Raw genomic sequence first — 15,742 nt, 5'->3', positions numbered from 1 at the left:
AGCCTCAGACTTTTGTCTGAAAGGCGTTGGCCAAAAACTTGTCTTGCATATAAACAGCACACGATTTTCGACCAACAAACACGAATGTAGTTACTTATTACGTAGTTTTTCAGCTATTTAGTGCCACCCTTTGGACACCTTCTGCCAATGTTGTGTTTGGTGAGCATTGCTTTTCGAGCATGCATGTTTGTAATTTGGACTCTAGTTCGTACTTGTGTACACATGCTTGGAAAATCCAACAACAGATCGCAGAAAATTTTACAGCCTGGCATCCAACATTTGTCTGTGAAAAATTCGACAACAATTGCCTGATTGAGCATACAAACGGTCGGATTTTCTGCCAACGGCCTGTCATCGCACAATTCCCGTTCAAAAATACGATCGTGTGTACGAGGCTTAAGTTTAGTTTAAAAACATTTTTTTTTTTGGGGAGTTGTTCTTTATGTTGTCGGTGTGTGTACATGTGTGGGGGCAGAGGTTGGACGATTTTAACTAGGACAGAAGCCATCAGCACAAGGGACACATCTCATTAAATGGAAGTATCCTCCCTTGTGCTGATTTAAAAAGAAAAAAGTTAACTAGATTTGGCATTAAATTCTTCTTTATTGTCTTGTGTAATTAGAGATGGTCTTTATTTTTTATGCCTTATAGAAAAGCTGTGGCCAAGATATCTGCAGTCTAAATGGAATCTTAACTATTGTGGTTTAAATAATTAATCTGTCCTAAAGTGTGATGCTTTTTATTAATTTACCCCATTCTCTTATCATCCAAGCCAACTTGCTTTTTGTGTCAGAATTTTAACTAATTGGAAGGATAGGTGCCGTCGGACCAAATTCAATTAGCTGTAATGTTTATTAAAAATTAAAAACACATGGAGCAAAGACGGATTATCTAGAGTAGCTTAGCAAAGTAACTGCATGTTTATAAATCTTGGCAAGGACTTTGCAATAGTGATATGGTATGACTGAAATCGCATTGATTAGACTGTATGGTCTATAATAAATATATATATATATATATATATATATATATATATATATATATATATATATATATATATATATATATATATAATATAATATTAGAGGTCAACCGATATGGATTTTTCTCTGGCCGATATTTAGAAATCGAGGAGGCCGATATATGATGCCGATTTTTAGGGGCCGATTTTTTTTATTTTTTTTGGTGGCTCTGGCTCGTGGCACTGGAAGATGGCACTAGCAGAAGGCACTGATTGGCAGGTGGCACTTATTGGCAATGGCAGGTTGCACTGAAAGATGGTATTAGCAGATGGCACTGATTGACAGGTGGCACTTATTGGCACTGGCAGGTGGCACTTATTGACACTGGCAGGTGGCACTAATTGACACTGGTAGGTGGCACTGATGGCTTTAGTTGGCACTGGTAGGTGGCACTGGATGGAAGGTGGCACTAATTGGCACTGGATGGTGGTATTGGTGGTGGCATTGGCAGATGGCACTGGATGTAAGGTGGCACTGGCAGGTGGCATTGGCAGATGGCACTGGACGACAAGTGGCACTAATTGGCACTGGCAGGCGTCTCCCCCCTCAGTAAAGACATATTATTGGACATTTTCTAGGTTGTCCTTTTCGCTTTTTACACTGATAATCCTGAACCAGCGGTCTCTGTGGTTGCTCCATCAACGTTGAGTCTTCACTGAAGTGGGAATCATGAAAAATATTTGAGTACCCTTTTTGTTTACTTATCAAATGCAAGGATACGTTGGTCTGTTTCAATGACATGTCCACTGTGAATTTAGAGGTTGATGAAGCTAATACACACCACTGAATTTCCTGCTGAAAAGGACCAGTGTTTTGCTCTTGGATTTTTTTTTTTTTTTTTTAAGCAATTTATATTGGTTAATGGATTGCTTTTTGACCTTTTTTTAAACAGTTTAAATATTCCAACAAAACATTCTTGGTCTTGGGTTTATTAACTGTTGAATTTCTGCCAGGTTTAGATTTCCTGCTTTGACAAATATGTGCAGTTTATATTGGAGTCTTAGCATTTAAACTTCACAAAGTGCCCTTTGAGCAGAGATATTCAGCCCGTGAGATGAGATTTTTTACAACCAAATGCCATACTTTATGGAAATTACGGTTGTAGCATTTTACTTGGATTGTGGCATTTTTTTTTTTTTAAGTTTTGATAGCTCTATGATGTAAATGAAACGTATGTGGCATTAATTCTAGTAGCATTAACACTGTGATGCTGTGTTGATCTTTAGCAAAAACTAGGGCCCCATATTGTCACTTATTGTTCATGGTTGGAGAACTATAAAAAGGGCCATTTGGCTTTAATAAACTTTGTGATTTACTGTGCAACCTATTTCTTTAATTCTGACTTGATATCCATATTTATATAAAGGTACGTTTTTATTTTAAACTTTAGAACGTAATATTGTTTTGCCGACATGTAATTTACTGATTTCATGTTATTTATGAACTTAAGTGAGATGTATTTTTTTTTGTTGGTGTTTTTTTTGCTTTTTTAGGGGCCCAAGGTTTGAGTCTCCTTTTTATTCAGTTAGAAATCGTGACAATTAACATTACTATTATACAGGATTTATATAGCACCAACCGTTTGTACATCACTTTACCATGTTCTGAAAGTGGGCCAGGTCACTTTCCAAATTCCAGGTCCATTCACATTCCAGGTCACTGTTACTACATGGACAACCAACCCTAAGAGCTTGCAGTCTTAATCAAATAAGGCATCTTTTGGGTATACGCCAGACTTACCAAGGGCTCCCAGAAATAAAGGCCATAATTGTGCTTTGCCATATTTTGACCAAGTTCTTAAAAATTGGTTGATTGCAAATAACTTAATTTTTATTTATTTTTTACACATGTATTAGATTTGATCAATGGAGAAAAAGCTTATTATGGAATGGCACACTTGCTCTCTATTCAGAAAAATCTATCTCTAGGGATTTTTTCTTGTATGTTTATTTTTTATTTTTATTATTATTATTGTGTTGGGTATTTATTGCTGTCTCTATTGAGGAGATTCATCACTCTGTGCTGGTGACAATTGTCAAAGAGAAATGTTTCAGAGGGGAAATCTTCCAATGGGGTCACTTGTTTTTAGGATCAACTGTCTAAGAAGGGAATTCCTCTCATTTTGGGAGATTGTGAATTAAAATTTCCCTAATAGTACACAGGCAAAAAAATAAACTGCCATGAGTTTTAATCTTTCCTCACCCCACCGAAAATCCTTAGCTATACATACTGTAAGTTTGGACTTAAGAATTTGCTAGATATTGCCAAACTTTTTTTAAATGTTTTTTTCTTTTATAGATGCTATGCTATTGTTGGCTGAAAGATTGGAGGGTCCATTTAACATTGAGACAGTCATGGACCCAATTGATGTGAAGATTTCAGATGCCATCATGAACATGCAGGAAAACAGCATGCAAGTGTCCCAGAAGGTGTGTGCCCATAGCATTGAGAAGCCTTAATTATTTATTTATCTTAATGTGAAAACGGTTAGAGGAAAAAGTTGTGGAATATCTAGCTTTACAATTACTGTTTTTTCAAAACGGTCTTTTGCTGTGCCTTTTGACAAACCTCCCTTCTTTTGTCTTATAACCTAGATGTATTAGCTATAACTTTTTGCTTCCTTTAATTAAGATGCTCGTTTGAAATTTGCAGATTGTTGTTTTTTATTTTATTAGGAGTGTAGTGTTTAATAATGTTTAAAATTAGATATTTTTCCCCTTGTGCATTTTTTTCAATACAATTTCCACAAATTTACAAAGTGAGAATTCTTAGTAAGAATTACAGTGAGAATGGTTAGGACAAACTACAACATTGCCAGTGGTGATTACAGTGGTGATTACAGTGGCAATCTTCTACTCTCATGATTGCTGGATCTTTGCAACCAGACTCGGAAATTTATAGTTTGTCCCAAGCCTTGTCACTTTTGTCAGCTTTGTATGTTGTGCAGAGTAAAATATAAGCATATATATATATATATATATATATATATATATATATATATATATATATATATATATATATATATACTGCCTTTTTGTATTTTCAACTGTGCTCTTTCTCTTATAAATTCTTCAAATCACCTGTCTTTTTCTGTATTATAATTTTTATTGTAAAAGGTGTTTCAAGGATGTGGACAGCCAAAGCTCCTTCCTCCAGCAAGAACTTCTCGGTCGGTATCGGGGGCAAATTTCAATGACAGGTTTAGAGCCTACAGTCCTGACGAACGTCCAACAACTGCTGCTGGAACAAGTTTGGATAGACTGGTGGGTTAGGTTTTTGGTCTTTTTTTTTTTTTTTTTTTTTTTTTTTTTTACCTGTTATCTTGGTTAGTTTATTCAAATATGTGCAATGGGCATTTTCTTTGATGTGACTGACTTCTATGTTTTGGACATTAATCTGCGGTTTAAGATTATGCAGCCTGAAATACTGACCTATATCTCAACTTTTAGTTGACCTTTGAGTCATTTAATTCTATAGTTTCCTCTGTTTGCTGTCCACAGGTATCTGATGTAAAAGAGAAGTTGAGGTCTGCCAAGAAATTCTGGTCTTCTTTACCCATTAGTATTTGTAAAAACAACTGGACATCGGGTGTTAATGAAGATGACTGTTGGAATGGAAGTGACAAAAGCAGGTTTGTATAAGGCTTTATTGTATAAATTGCTGTCACAGTTGTGAAAAAGTATCCCCAATGGAAACTGACTTTCAGAAGGTAAAGATAATGTTACCGCACCATAGGGTGATTTTTCACTAGCGGAGGTATTATAATTTTATATAAAGGATGGAAATGAGAATAACCTGGTCAAATGCAGTATCGCATAAATAGTGGATGGACACTTAATGCATTTTTTTTTGTTTTGTTGCATTTTTATGACTTTATGTTCATACATCGGTATAACTTGGTGGTATTTATGCAATAGTGATTATCTGGTATATTGATTATATAATTGGTGTATATTTCCACATAGTGATGTATTTGTGCAATAGTGGATATTTGTGAGATTAGTTGTATTCACATATTTATTCACATATACCTGGTATATTGTGCGGCACTGTTTGGATAATAACATTTCATACACGTGTGTAGGTTTGAACACTTTTTGTGTCTGCAGCAATATCGCATATTTACAGGCACTTCTACACATGTATATATTTGCGCTGGAGTACTTTTTGAGTTGTACGTACTTTTAGAGATTGCTTTCGATTTGTAGAAGTTAAAAAAAGTGACACATCTTGCTGAAGGCAAACTTTTAAGAACTGCTAGTAAATGTGCATAGCCAGTCATGTTAAAGATTTTGCTTTATAGTAATCGGGTCAAACTCAGATTTTTTGGTGTATGAGCCCTTGTCATGCCTTCCAACTGCCCTCCCAACAAATGTATGTATGTTTTATTTTTTTTCCTAATATATTTTTCTTTCTCAGGTATTTGTATGCTGTCATGAGCAATGGTCTGGCAAACCAGATAAACAATCCAGACGTGCAGGTGGATGTCACAAAACCAGACATGGTCATTCGCCGGCAGATCATGGATTTGCGTGTGATGACAAACAAAATGAAGAGTGCATACAATGGCAATGATGTGAATTTCATTGATGATATAAGTAAGTGGTTTGTTAAATTGGCATGCAAAATAGTAAATTGGGTACTTTGCAGTCTCATTTTATATATATATATATATATATATATATATATATATATATATATATATATATATATATATATATATATATATATATATATATATATATATATATATATATATATATATATATATATATAAATATATAATGTGTATGATGTGTATGATATTTTCCAGATAGTGCTATACAATAACAACAAAAAATAATTTTTACTTTGAACCATGTTAAGAGAAGTAGTATAGGTTTTTAAAAGATAAACATTTATACTTGCCTAGGTGGATGTAGCATCAATCTGATGCTAAATCTCTCCCTCACATCTTCTAAGACCTGAGAACTGAGCGATCAAAGACTGTACCTCAGCAAAGAGCCGGTGACAGCAGATCGCTGGCCTGCTGTCGGCTGAAAACGGGTAACGGGAGTGCAAAACTAGCGTCACTCCTGTGATCTCCCAGAGAAGTATATCCAAAAAAAACTTTTTCTATACTTTTACTTTAGGAAAACGCCAAGTTGTTAACACTAGATGATGCACAAAACTGACATAAATTAGAACTGACCACCTTGGGTATAAATAGGCTGGAAATTAGCTTTGTGTAGTAACATGGATATTCCAACTACTTACACTATATGGCCTAAAGTTTGAGGACAAGAGAGCTTTTACACCTACAAAATGGCCACACTGATAGACATTCCTCCAAATGATTGTGTTCAGGTGTTTCCAGTGAATGGTATGTTTAATGCTGCAGCATACATTTTGAAACCTAGTGTACATACAAACTTGTGGCAACCTATTGGAAGAAGCCCTCTGCATAAGGCCACCTCAATAAAGACATTGTTTGATGAGTTGTAGCTGTTGGACAACTTTCACACTGAGGTGTTTTTCAGGCGCTAAATGGCTAAAAAAACACTAAAAACGCCTCCCATGCAGCCCCAGTGTGAGAGCATGAGTGCTTTCACACTGGAGCGGTGCGCTTGCAGGACGTTGGAAAAAGTCCTGCAGGCAGCATCTTTGGAGCGGTGTACACTGCTTCTCCACCGCCCCTGCCCTTTGAAATGAATAGGCACCGCTGCCGAGGCTCTGCTTATCGGGCACGTTTAACCCTTTCTTCAGCCGCTATCGAGGGTTAAAAGCGCTCCGCTAGCAGCCAAAAAGAGGCGCTAAAATGACGGTAGATCACTGCTATAACTATTTTTTAGCCTTATTGACTTATTGGTTGTTTATTTAGCAGGTGAGAACAGTGGTGATGGTGATGGTGGTAGTGGAAGTGGGGACTGTGAAACCTCATCGTGTGAATTTGCTGTGCAGCCAACACAGGGATCAAAGACTGGCAATGTGCAGCCAAAGGGCAGGATCAATCTAACAGAAAATGATGCCAAAAAACTGCCTAGTGCAGCCTGGACCAACACTGCTTCACTCTTCATCATCCTTCCAAATATCCTGTTTTTGGTGAGACAATGGAGATAATAGAGGAATTTCAAAACCCTAATGAAAAACAAAAAAGAGACCTCTCAGTATGGAAAGTGCACCTTTTATTAGAACCATCGAACAATTTTTATGTCTTTGTAAGCTGGACAAAGGTGTATTGTTTTTTTATTTTTTACCACGTTGCCACAGAGTCAAGTGCTGGAACGGTTATCCCTCACTTATTTACCTGGAAAATGGACCTGTCAATCTTTCCTGATACTCTAGGTTTATTGTGGCAAGTAGACCTGTATATACAGATTTGTAGGTAACCGTGCTTTATCACAATTCCATGTCAATTGTCCCAGAGACACACACTCAACGCATTTTTTATTTTATTCCCAAACCCCCCCCCCCAACACACACACACCCATTTTTCCCTTTAATTTTATCTGTACAGAATCAAATTTTATTTATCATATCTTTTGGGGAAAATGACCAAGCAGCCAACAAAATTATGATTTTTAAGTGAAGTGTTTGTTTTAATGTTTTCACAGATTAGGAATATCTGTGCAGTCTCATATTACTGGCAGTGATGTATTTGAGATGTTGACCAGGTGTCAAAATTTATGCTCAGGAGAAAATGATCTTCACTTTGTAGATGTGTTTTGTTTTTTTCAGTCAGTTTTATTAGTCGTGCAGGAAATGCATTTTGGTTGCCATTAGCACATATTTGGTCTCTGTAGAGCTTTCTATCAGTTTTCTAGGTTCTCTGTAGTCACTAGTTTGTACTGCTTCATGCATGTACTGGTTGTGGGGACATTCAGAATTTTAAGAAGTGTCTGCTGATTTATGTTTTCTGTTTGCTAAAGCATGCAGATATTAATACAGGTGTTCTTGAGTCAAACTCAAATCCAGCCTTATTTCTAAAACTTTTGGCTCAAAGTTTATGTGCTATTTATTCATAGCATATTTGGACTCCAACTGGCTCATGAAAACTAGCTCAGTACTTTATTCCTAGAAAGTTGGTCCAAGTGAATAAGAACATCAACACAAGCAGCATCTTAAAAAAAAAAAAAAATACAAAGGGCTTTGAAGGATACAAAAATAAAATCTGTGTGTTTTAATTTTGCTAGAACATATCACCTTTTGACTGTTTAAGCAAATTAATAGAACCTTTTTTTTTTTTTTTTTTTTTTACAAAAAAATAAAATAAAGATGCAGTGGTTCATTCAGCAATTTTTTTAAACACGTTGACAATGATAAATGTCCACTTTATTTCATGGAAATATTTTCTATACACTGTATCTGTAAAAAAAAAAAAAATCTTCAAAAGATCATGCATTTTTCAAATAGATATTTATGCATTCAGTATCGATGTGACCCGCAGTGGGGGGGAAATCATTTTTTGTACAAAGTTGGTTAAACCTGATTTTGTGTATTTGTTTGAAGAGCAAAGATTTCCTTGAATAAACATGATAATTTTTAACACACTTTGCCAAGAGTTAAGTCCCAACAGGTGTGTTTTTAGGATGTTGACAATTTATGCTAGCACACTTGTTATGGAATCATTGATTGGGTCATAACCTGTTATTTATTATGACATGTTCATAGTAAAGATCTTAATAGAATTTTTTTCAATTAAAAAAAAAATATGAAAATAAAACAAAGAATCCAGGGGAAAAAAGATGTTGTAAATAACTGAAAATGGGAAAATGTGCCGATACTTAGTAACTACCTCAATTCTGAGGAATTTCCTTTAGTTCATTTTGAGGGCTATTTTATGTAGGAGTAAGTCTGGTCTTCATACTGTAGTTACAACAGTTATCCCTACAGGCTTTTCTTGATTGCTTTAAATGCAGAGCACTGAACCCTTTCCAGCTGTTCATCATATTTTTTTAGAACTTAGCCTCTTAAGCACCCAAAACAATTGTATTTTCTCGTCCAAATAAACAAATGTTTTAGAGAGGACACAAAAATCGCAACGCTCAAGTAATTAAAACATTTGTTTAGGTGCCTTTTGATATAGTTTGTGTTTACTTATGGTTTTCCAGTCCACCTCCGGAAATCTATGTGAGCAAACTTAAGATCAGCGAGACTAGAATTGGCTATTAGCCAATGAGGGGTATTAGAACTGATTTCCAAATGTTGGCATAAATGCTGGATTTATATGTAGTAGTCTATAAAAAATAAAAGTGCCAAAAAAAAAAAAAAACTTTAAATGTTCTCCTCCCAGAAATGGTTTTGAGTTTGTATATACAATGCGCCAAGAGGTGTTTTTTTTTGTGATCTATTAAAGAAAACGATGCACAGCCTAAGGTTAGCCATTGGCAAACCTAGGGTTGTAGTTCATAATTAGTTTAAAGCTATATATTCATAATTAAATTGCATTTAATTTGTTTTTCATATTTTCTCACAACTGTATTCCATTGCTTTAAGCGTTCAGGCAAAGATTTGCTATAGTTTTAAAGCTGTAATTTATGGTACATCATTCTGAATTCCATAAAAGATTTTGTATGGCGATTTATAAGAAAATGCAATTTTTTACTCCTATAAACAGATGTTAAATATTTTTACACTATGGTACTACCATTTAGGTTTTTAAATTTTAGTAGATGGTTATATGAGGGGGAAAAAAAATGAAACGCAGGTATTGAAAGTAGTGATTTGTTTATTTTTTATTGCTCTTGGTTAACATGTCAAGAACAGCTTATGGAATCTGATTGTCAGAAACCCTGAAAGTAAGAAGGGGAAGGTAGACCAACCTTGGAATATCTGTCTGCATAGGTAATATTTATTTAAACAATGAAGGAAAGAGCAAGTAGTTGTATATTAATCTATGATAAACTAGGTGTGAATATATATATTTCTGTAAATGTAATCCTTGAATATACATATAATTGGCAACAGACTTTTTATTAAGGCAGCACAATGCTTGTTGCTTTCATGGCATACTCGCACCTCCTAAACCACCCCATTTCCAAAGAAAGGTCTCAGTTTAAGCTGGACAGGACTTGAAGGATAGTTTGGGGTTTTTCTCAAACTATAGTTACTACTTGGCAGATTTGGGTGATTTTAGATGTGAGATCTTGGGGGTATGTATACATGCATTGGAATCCAAATACACACATTTCACTAAATACCATCTTCCTGTTATTTTTCTGTGAAGTTTTTTTTCTTACAAAATGACTGCTAGCATCAAAATACATTTTAAATACTGTATGCAATGCCATATGTATATATTTCAGCCAAGTAAGAATTTGGGTATGTACGTTCATACTCAAAGTAGTTCAAAGTACCAATATATTCATTTATATGCCTTCATTGCTTTAACTTCTTAGCTGTCTCAGAGATGGTGGACATGACAGGCTATTTTAACAGCCAGTATGTTAATGGTATTTTATAAGAACTGCTCTCTTTTTATTAATGTAATTATTTTTTTATTAATAAATGTGCCTTTTTAATGTAGAAGATTTGCTTTTTCGTCTTTGGCTGTCATGATGGGATTTTTTTTTTAAATATAAAGACAAGCCAATTATATAAATAATAAACCTGTACATAGTTTTGTGGGGCATACCTATTTGTGGTTAGCGATTTAATCCATAATAAATCCATATTTGCATTTTATTGTTTTAGCAACTTGTTACCAAAAATTGTACATGGAATCTTTTGGCCACATTATTTTTAGAGTTTTTTGTTTTAACCAATTTTTTTCTCTATCTGTATCAAAACACAACCACAAATGTGAATTGTTTTGACACACAAATCCTGTACCCCAAGTTTTTTTTTTTATTATTAAAAAATGATAATACATGCACTAAAAAAGTTGTATGTTGTGCTTCTATGCACAGCTAAATCTGCTTTTTCAGAATATATTTGCACAAACCAAAACCTGACAAGTTACTTGGTAACTACAAAGCAATTTCGTAAAGGAAGACTGTTGGCCTTTGCAGGGTTTTTATAATTATTTAGGTTTATTGGACACTTTACATGTATGGAGAAGAGGAATGTTGGTTTAACAGTAGTACTTGCTAAAGTATTTAAGTTTGTAACTGTACTGGGATTGTACTACATAATTTGGAAGCTTTAGTATCCCCCCCCCTTTTTTTTAAATTAAAATATGATAAACTGGCTACAGAATATAAAGTAATTTGCAAAGTGCGATTAACTGCAAAGTAATTTACCAAAAGAACAGTTGATGAAAATGTGCTCAGTGCAAACATTATTTTGATGGCTGCATATTGATACAAAAAGTTTAGACTTTTTATTAACATACCCACTATGAGGATGATGCTTCTATATGACATCGTTTAAGAAATGCTAGTTTTACCATTCGCTACTTGTGAACATGGAAATACGAACCAGTTGTGATGATGTCAAACAAGAGCAAAGTGTAGAAATCGTTGTCTTTGTAGCCTTAGGTGGGAAATAATTGGGCAGGTTCTACACTAGAGCTTTCCCACTAGAAAACAGGTAGCCCACCACCCTGAAACATAGAGGTGAAGAAGACATTGCCCTCTCCCGATCACCTTAAAATTACTCTTTGTCTCTATAGTTTTTATTATGGAACCATTTAATAATTCCTTTCACATACCTCTTTAGGAATCTGCATTTTTCACATTCGCATTATCCTAACAAAGCACACGAGGGGGGGGGGGGGGGGGGGTTGATTTATATTTTTATATATTTGCTACACAAAGACAACATAGACCTCCCACCTACCACTTATTACAAAAAAAAGATTTTTCTTAGAACTTGGTTTCCCTGATTGGTGATGATTTTTTTTTTTTAGGTACTTTAGATACATTTGCAATCTTTACAATTGGTTCCGTCGGACAATTAAATTGGGTAATTTAAACATTTGTATATGGTTGCAGCTTATGCAAACATATATTTGGGACGAATGGTTGTGTAGTTCACACATCTGGAAATTTAATTGTTCAGTTTTTGTCTATGTATAATAATGTGCATGTTGTACAATCTAATGTTTTACTGTCAAATTTCCTGGCATTAAATACCCAAACGTTATGCTCCAACAGACCGAATTAAATAAATAAGAATACATTTTCTTTCTGCGTGTTTTTTTTTTTTTATATTGATGTGTTGGTAGTTATCCTTTTTAATGTTATGTTTTAACCAGAACTGAGCATTCAACTTTGAAATGCTGACAGGGAACATGGCTGCCCTGCCTACCTGCCCTTGAATGCTATTTAACAGCCAGGCATAGTAGTAGTGCACAATGTCATCTTACTGCTAGAAATTGCCTTGCTTGCAGTAATCTTGTGTTCTAAGAAGACCAATTGCTGGAGCCTCTACAGGTGAAACTCCAAAAATTTGAATATCATGCAAAAGTTCATTCATTTCACTAATGCCACTTAAAAGGTGAAAATATGAGACTCATTACATGCAAAGCAAGATAGTTCAAGCCGTGATTTGCCATAATTGTGATCATTATGGCTTACAGCTCATGAAAACCACAAATCCACAATCTCAGAAAATTAGAATATTGTGAAAAGGTGCGATATTTTAGGCTCAAAGTGTCCCACTCTAATCAGCTAAGGAGGGAAAGCCTCAAAAGGTAATTGCGAAAGAAGTTGGATGTTCCCAAAGTGCTGTATCAAAGCACATTAATAGTTATGTGGAAGTGAAAAGTGTGGAAGAAAAAGGTGCACAAGCAGCAGGGATGACCGCAGCCTGGAGAGGATTGTCAGGAAAAGGTCATTCAAAAGTGTTCACAAGGAGCAGATTGAGGTTGAAGTCAGGGCATCAAGAGCCACCACACGCAAACGAATCCTGGCTTCAAATGTCTTATTCCTCTTGTCAAGCCACTCCTAAACAACAAACGTCCGAAGCGTCTTAACTGGTCTGTTGCTCAGTGGTCCAAAGTCCTTTTCTGATGAGAGAAAATTTTGCATCTCATTTGGAAACCAAGGACCCAGAGTATAGAGGAAGAATGAAAAGGCACACACTGCAAGATGCTTGAAGTTTCCACAGTCTGTGTTGATTTTGGGACCCATGTCATCTGGTGTTAGTCCACTGTGCTTCATTAACCACTTAAGACCCGGACCATTATGCAGGTTAATGACCTTGCCCCTTTATGCAGTTCGGCATTGCGTCGCTTTAACTGACAATTGCATGGTCGTGCGACGTGGCTCCGAAACAAAATTGGTGTCCTTTTTTCCCACAAATAGAGCTTTCTTTTAGTGGTATTTGATCACCTCTGCAGTTTTTATTTTTTGCGTTATAAACAAAAATAGAGCGACAATTTTGAAAAAAATTCAATATTTTTTACTTTTTGCTATAAATATCCCCCAAAAATATATAAACTTTTTTTTCCCCTCAGTTTAGGCTGATACGTATTCTTCTACATATTTTTAGTAAAAAAAATAGCAATAAGCATTTATCGATTGGTTTGCGCAACATTTATAGCGTTTACTGTGAAAATGACAATTGCAGTTTAGGAGTTAACCACTAGGGAGCACTGTAGGGGTTAAGTGTGACCTCATATATGTGTTTCTAACTGTAGGGGGCGGGGCTGGACGTGTGACGTCATTGATCGTCTTTCTCTATATCAGGGAACAGACGATCAATGACACTGCCACAGTGAAGAACACCTCTCCCCGTTCTTCAGCTCCGGTGACTGATCGCGGGACACTGGCGGCGATCGGGTCTCGCGGGGATGGTCACGGAGCTTAGGACCGGGTCGCGAGCATGCCGACGGCGGCGCACTCGCGACCCCATGGCTGGGCTTAAAGAGACACGTACAGGTACTTGATTGTGCCCAGCCGTGCCATTCTTCTGACGTATATCGGCGTGAAGTGGTCCTTAAGTGCTTAAGTCCAGGGTCAACGCAGCCATCTGCCAGGAGATTTTGGAACACTTCATGCTTCCTTCTGTAGACGAGCTGTATGGGGATGCTGACTTCAATTTCCAGCAGGACTTGGCACCTGCCCACACTGTCAAAAGCACCAAAACCTGGTTCAATAACCATGGGATTACTGTACTTGATTGGCCAGCAAACTCTCCTGACCTGAACCCTATAGAGAATCTATGGGGCATTGCCAAGAGAAAGATGAGACATGAGACAGAATAGCTGAAGGCTACTAGTAAAGCATCCTGGTCTTCCAGCAGTGCCACAGGCTGATAGCTTCCATGCCACGCCGCATTGAGGCAGTAATTGCTGCAAAAGAGGACCAAACCAAGTACTGAGTACATATGCATGCTTCTACTTTTCAGAGGTCTGATATTGTTCTATGTACAATTCTTGTTTTATGGATTGGATGTAATCTAATTTTCTGAGATTTGGGGTTTTTATGAGCTGTAAGCCATAATCATCACTATTATGAGAAATCAGGGCTTAAACTATCTTGCTTTGCATGTAAAAAGTCTATCTTGTATGTTAGTTTCACCTTTTTAAGTTGCACTAGCGAAATAAATGAACTTTTGCACGATATTTGAATTTTTCAAGTTTCACCTGTACACAGCAGCAAGAGGTGAAAATTACGAGAATGTGAGAACATCGCATATAAAATTAAACGAAGTGGACTTTCTTCTGGACTTTATTACTAGTTTACTCATTACTAGCGTTACGCAGTTACTAAGCAAGAAGTGTTTGCAGTGAGACCAGCAATTCTCTAGTGCACAGTGCTGGTTTGACATTGGTTTCAATTAAGGTTTGTGGGGGGGGGGGGGGGCACACGTTTTTTACTTTAATGCATAGAATGCAATCAGATTAAAAAGATAAAAAAAAAGCCTTTACCCTTTCACTGCCAGGTCTATAGCAGAATAGTTCAACAACCCACTGATCAGAGTTATTAACCTCCAAATGTGAACACCCCCCCCCACACCAATGCCGCCACCTTCCTGTCCCCCGCCACTCCTTTCCACCGAAAACTACTCTCCTTTACTATCCCTTTCCCCCCTCCTCCCCCCCCCCACCAGCAAGCAATCCCCTGCAGCTAGCATCATAAGCCGGCATCCCCCCTCTTCCACTCATGCCAGCTTCAGATGGGGCGTGGGGGAATCCAGATGTCTGCTTCTGCCAGTCAGATCACCCCCGTACTGCCCTTACACACCCCTGATCAATCGCTTCAGTAGCATACCGCCTTCCCTCTCCTGCCACCTTCAGCTACTGCCTGCGCTGAGCTCTGGTGAGCCGTGCGGGTGGGAGTGAAATCGAGGCTTGGTAAATGTGTTTACCAGCCCCATCCCTGTAGTACAGTGGACATAGGCAGCGATTGCTTCGATGTCCACTGACAGCCGATAGGCAGATTCCTTATTTATTCAAGTAAAGTGCTACCGAGAAAGAGGCTGTCTTCATTTTTAAATTTGGCTAGAAAGTGGCCATTAGGCATGGATAATGTGGATGGAATTTCTTTCAATTGATGGGTCCAATCACCACAATACTTGGCTTCTGCCTCATATCGCCATTAGAAGCTCAGATGGATGCGACCAGCCAATGTCAGTTCTTGATAACGCATGTGTGAAATGCATAGAAGGGAGGCTTGAGATGCATGCGCATAGGAGCTCCTTACTCCTGCTGGACATTTGAAGCACAAGCCGCTTGTTAGATGGCGGACGGATTTGATTTCTCAGGCCCCAGAGCTGCGAATATGCTGATGGCTTACCAGGACTTTTTACATGTAAATGCAGCACAATTTTTGTTTAAAAGCCGTATTACACAA

At 36.9% G+C, this 15,742-nt stretch overlaps 1 protein-coding gene across 2 annotated transcripts in view; it reads left to right on the top strand.

Moving 5' to 3' along the window:
• The window catches only part of GPC4 (glypican 4), a 118,941-nt gene extending 106,814 nt beyond the window's left edge, over window positions 1-12,127 (top strand). Inside the window, exons 5-9 of one of the 2 annotated variants that reach the window (XM_040323719.1) lie at window positions 3,321-3,451; window positions 4,139-4,285; window positions 4,523-4,653; window positions 5,442-5,620; window positions 6,886-12,127. In XM_040323719.1, the coding sequence (XP_040179653.1) occupies window positions 3,321-3,451; window positions 4,139-4,285; window positions 4,523-4,653; window positions 5,442-5,620; window positions 6,886-7,121 (824 nt within the window). In that variant the 3' untranslated portion in view covers window positions 7,122-12,127. Of the gene's footprint in view, window positions 1-3,320; window positions 3,452-4,138; window positions 4,286-4,522; window positions 4,654-5,441; window positions 5,621-6,882 lie in introns of both variants that reach the window. The other variant, XM_040323718.1, reaches the window with a different exon arrangement.
• The last annotated feature ends 3,615 nt before the right edge of the window (window positions 12,128-15,742 follow it).

The sequence above is a fragment of the Rana temporaria genome, chromosome 9 (genome assembly GCF_905171775.1).
Source record: "Rana temporaria chromosome 9, aRanTem1.1, whole genome shotgun sequence".
Classification (NCBI taxonomy): domain Eukaryota; kingdom Metazoa; phylum Chordata; class Amphibia; order Anura; family Ranidae; genus Rana; species Rana temporaria.
The sequence above is the reverse complement of the archived record's forward strand: the minus strand, read 5'-3'. Positions and strand labels throughout refer to the sequence as shown.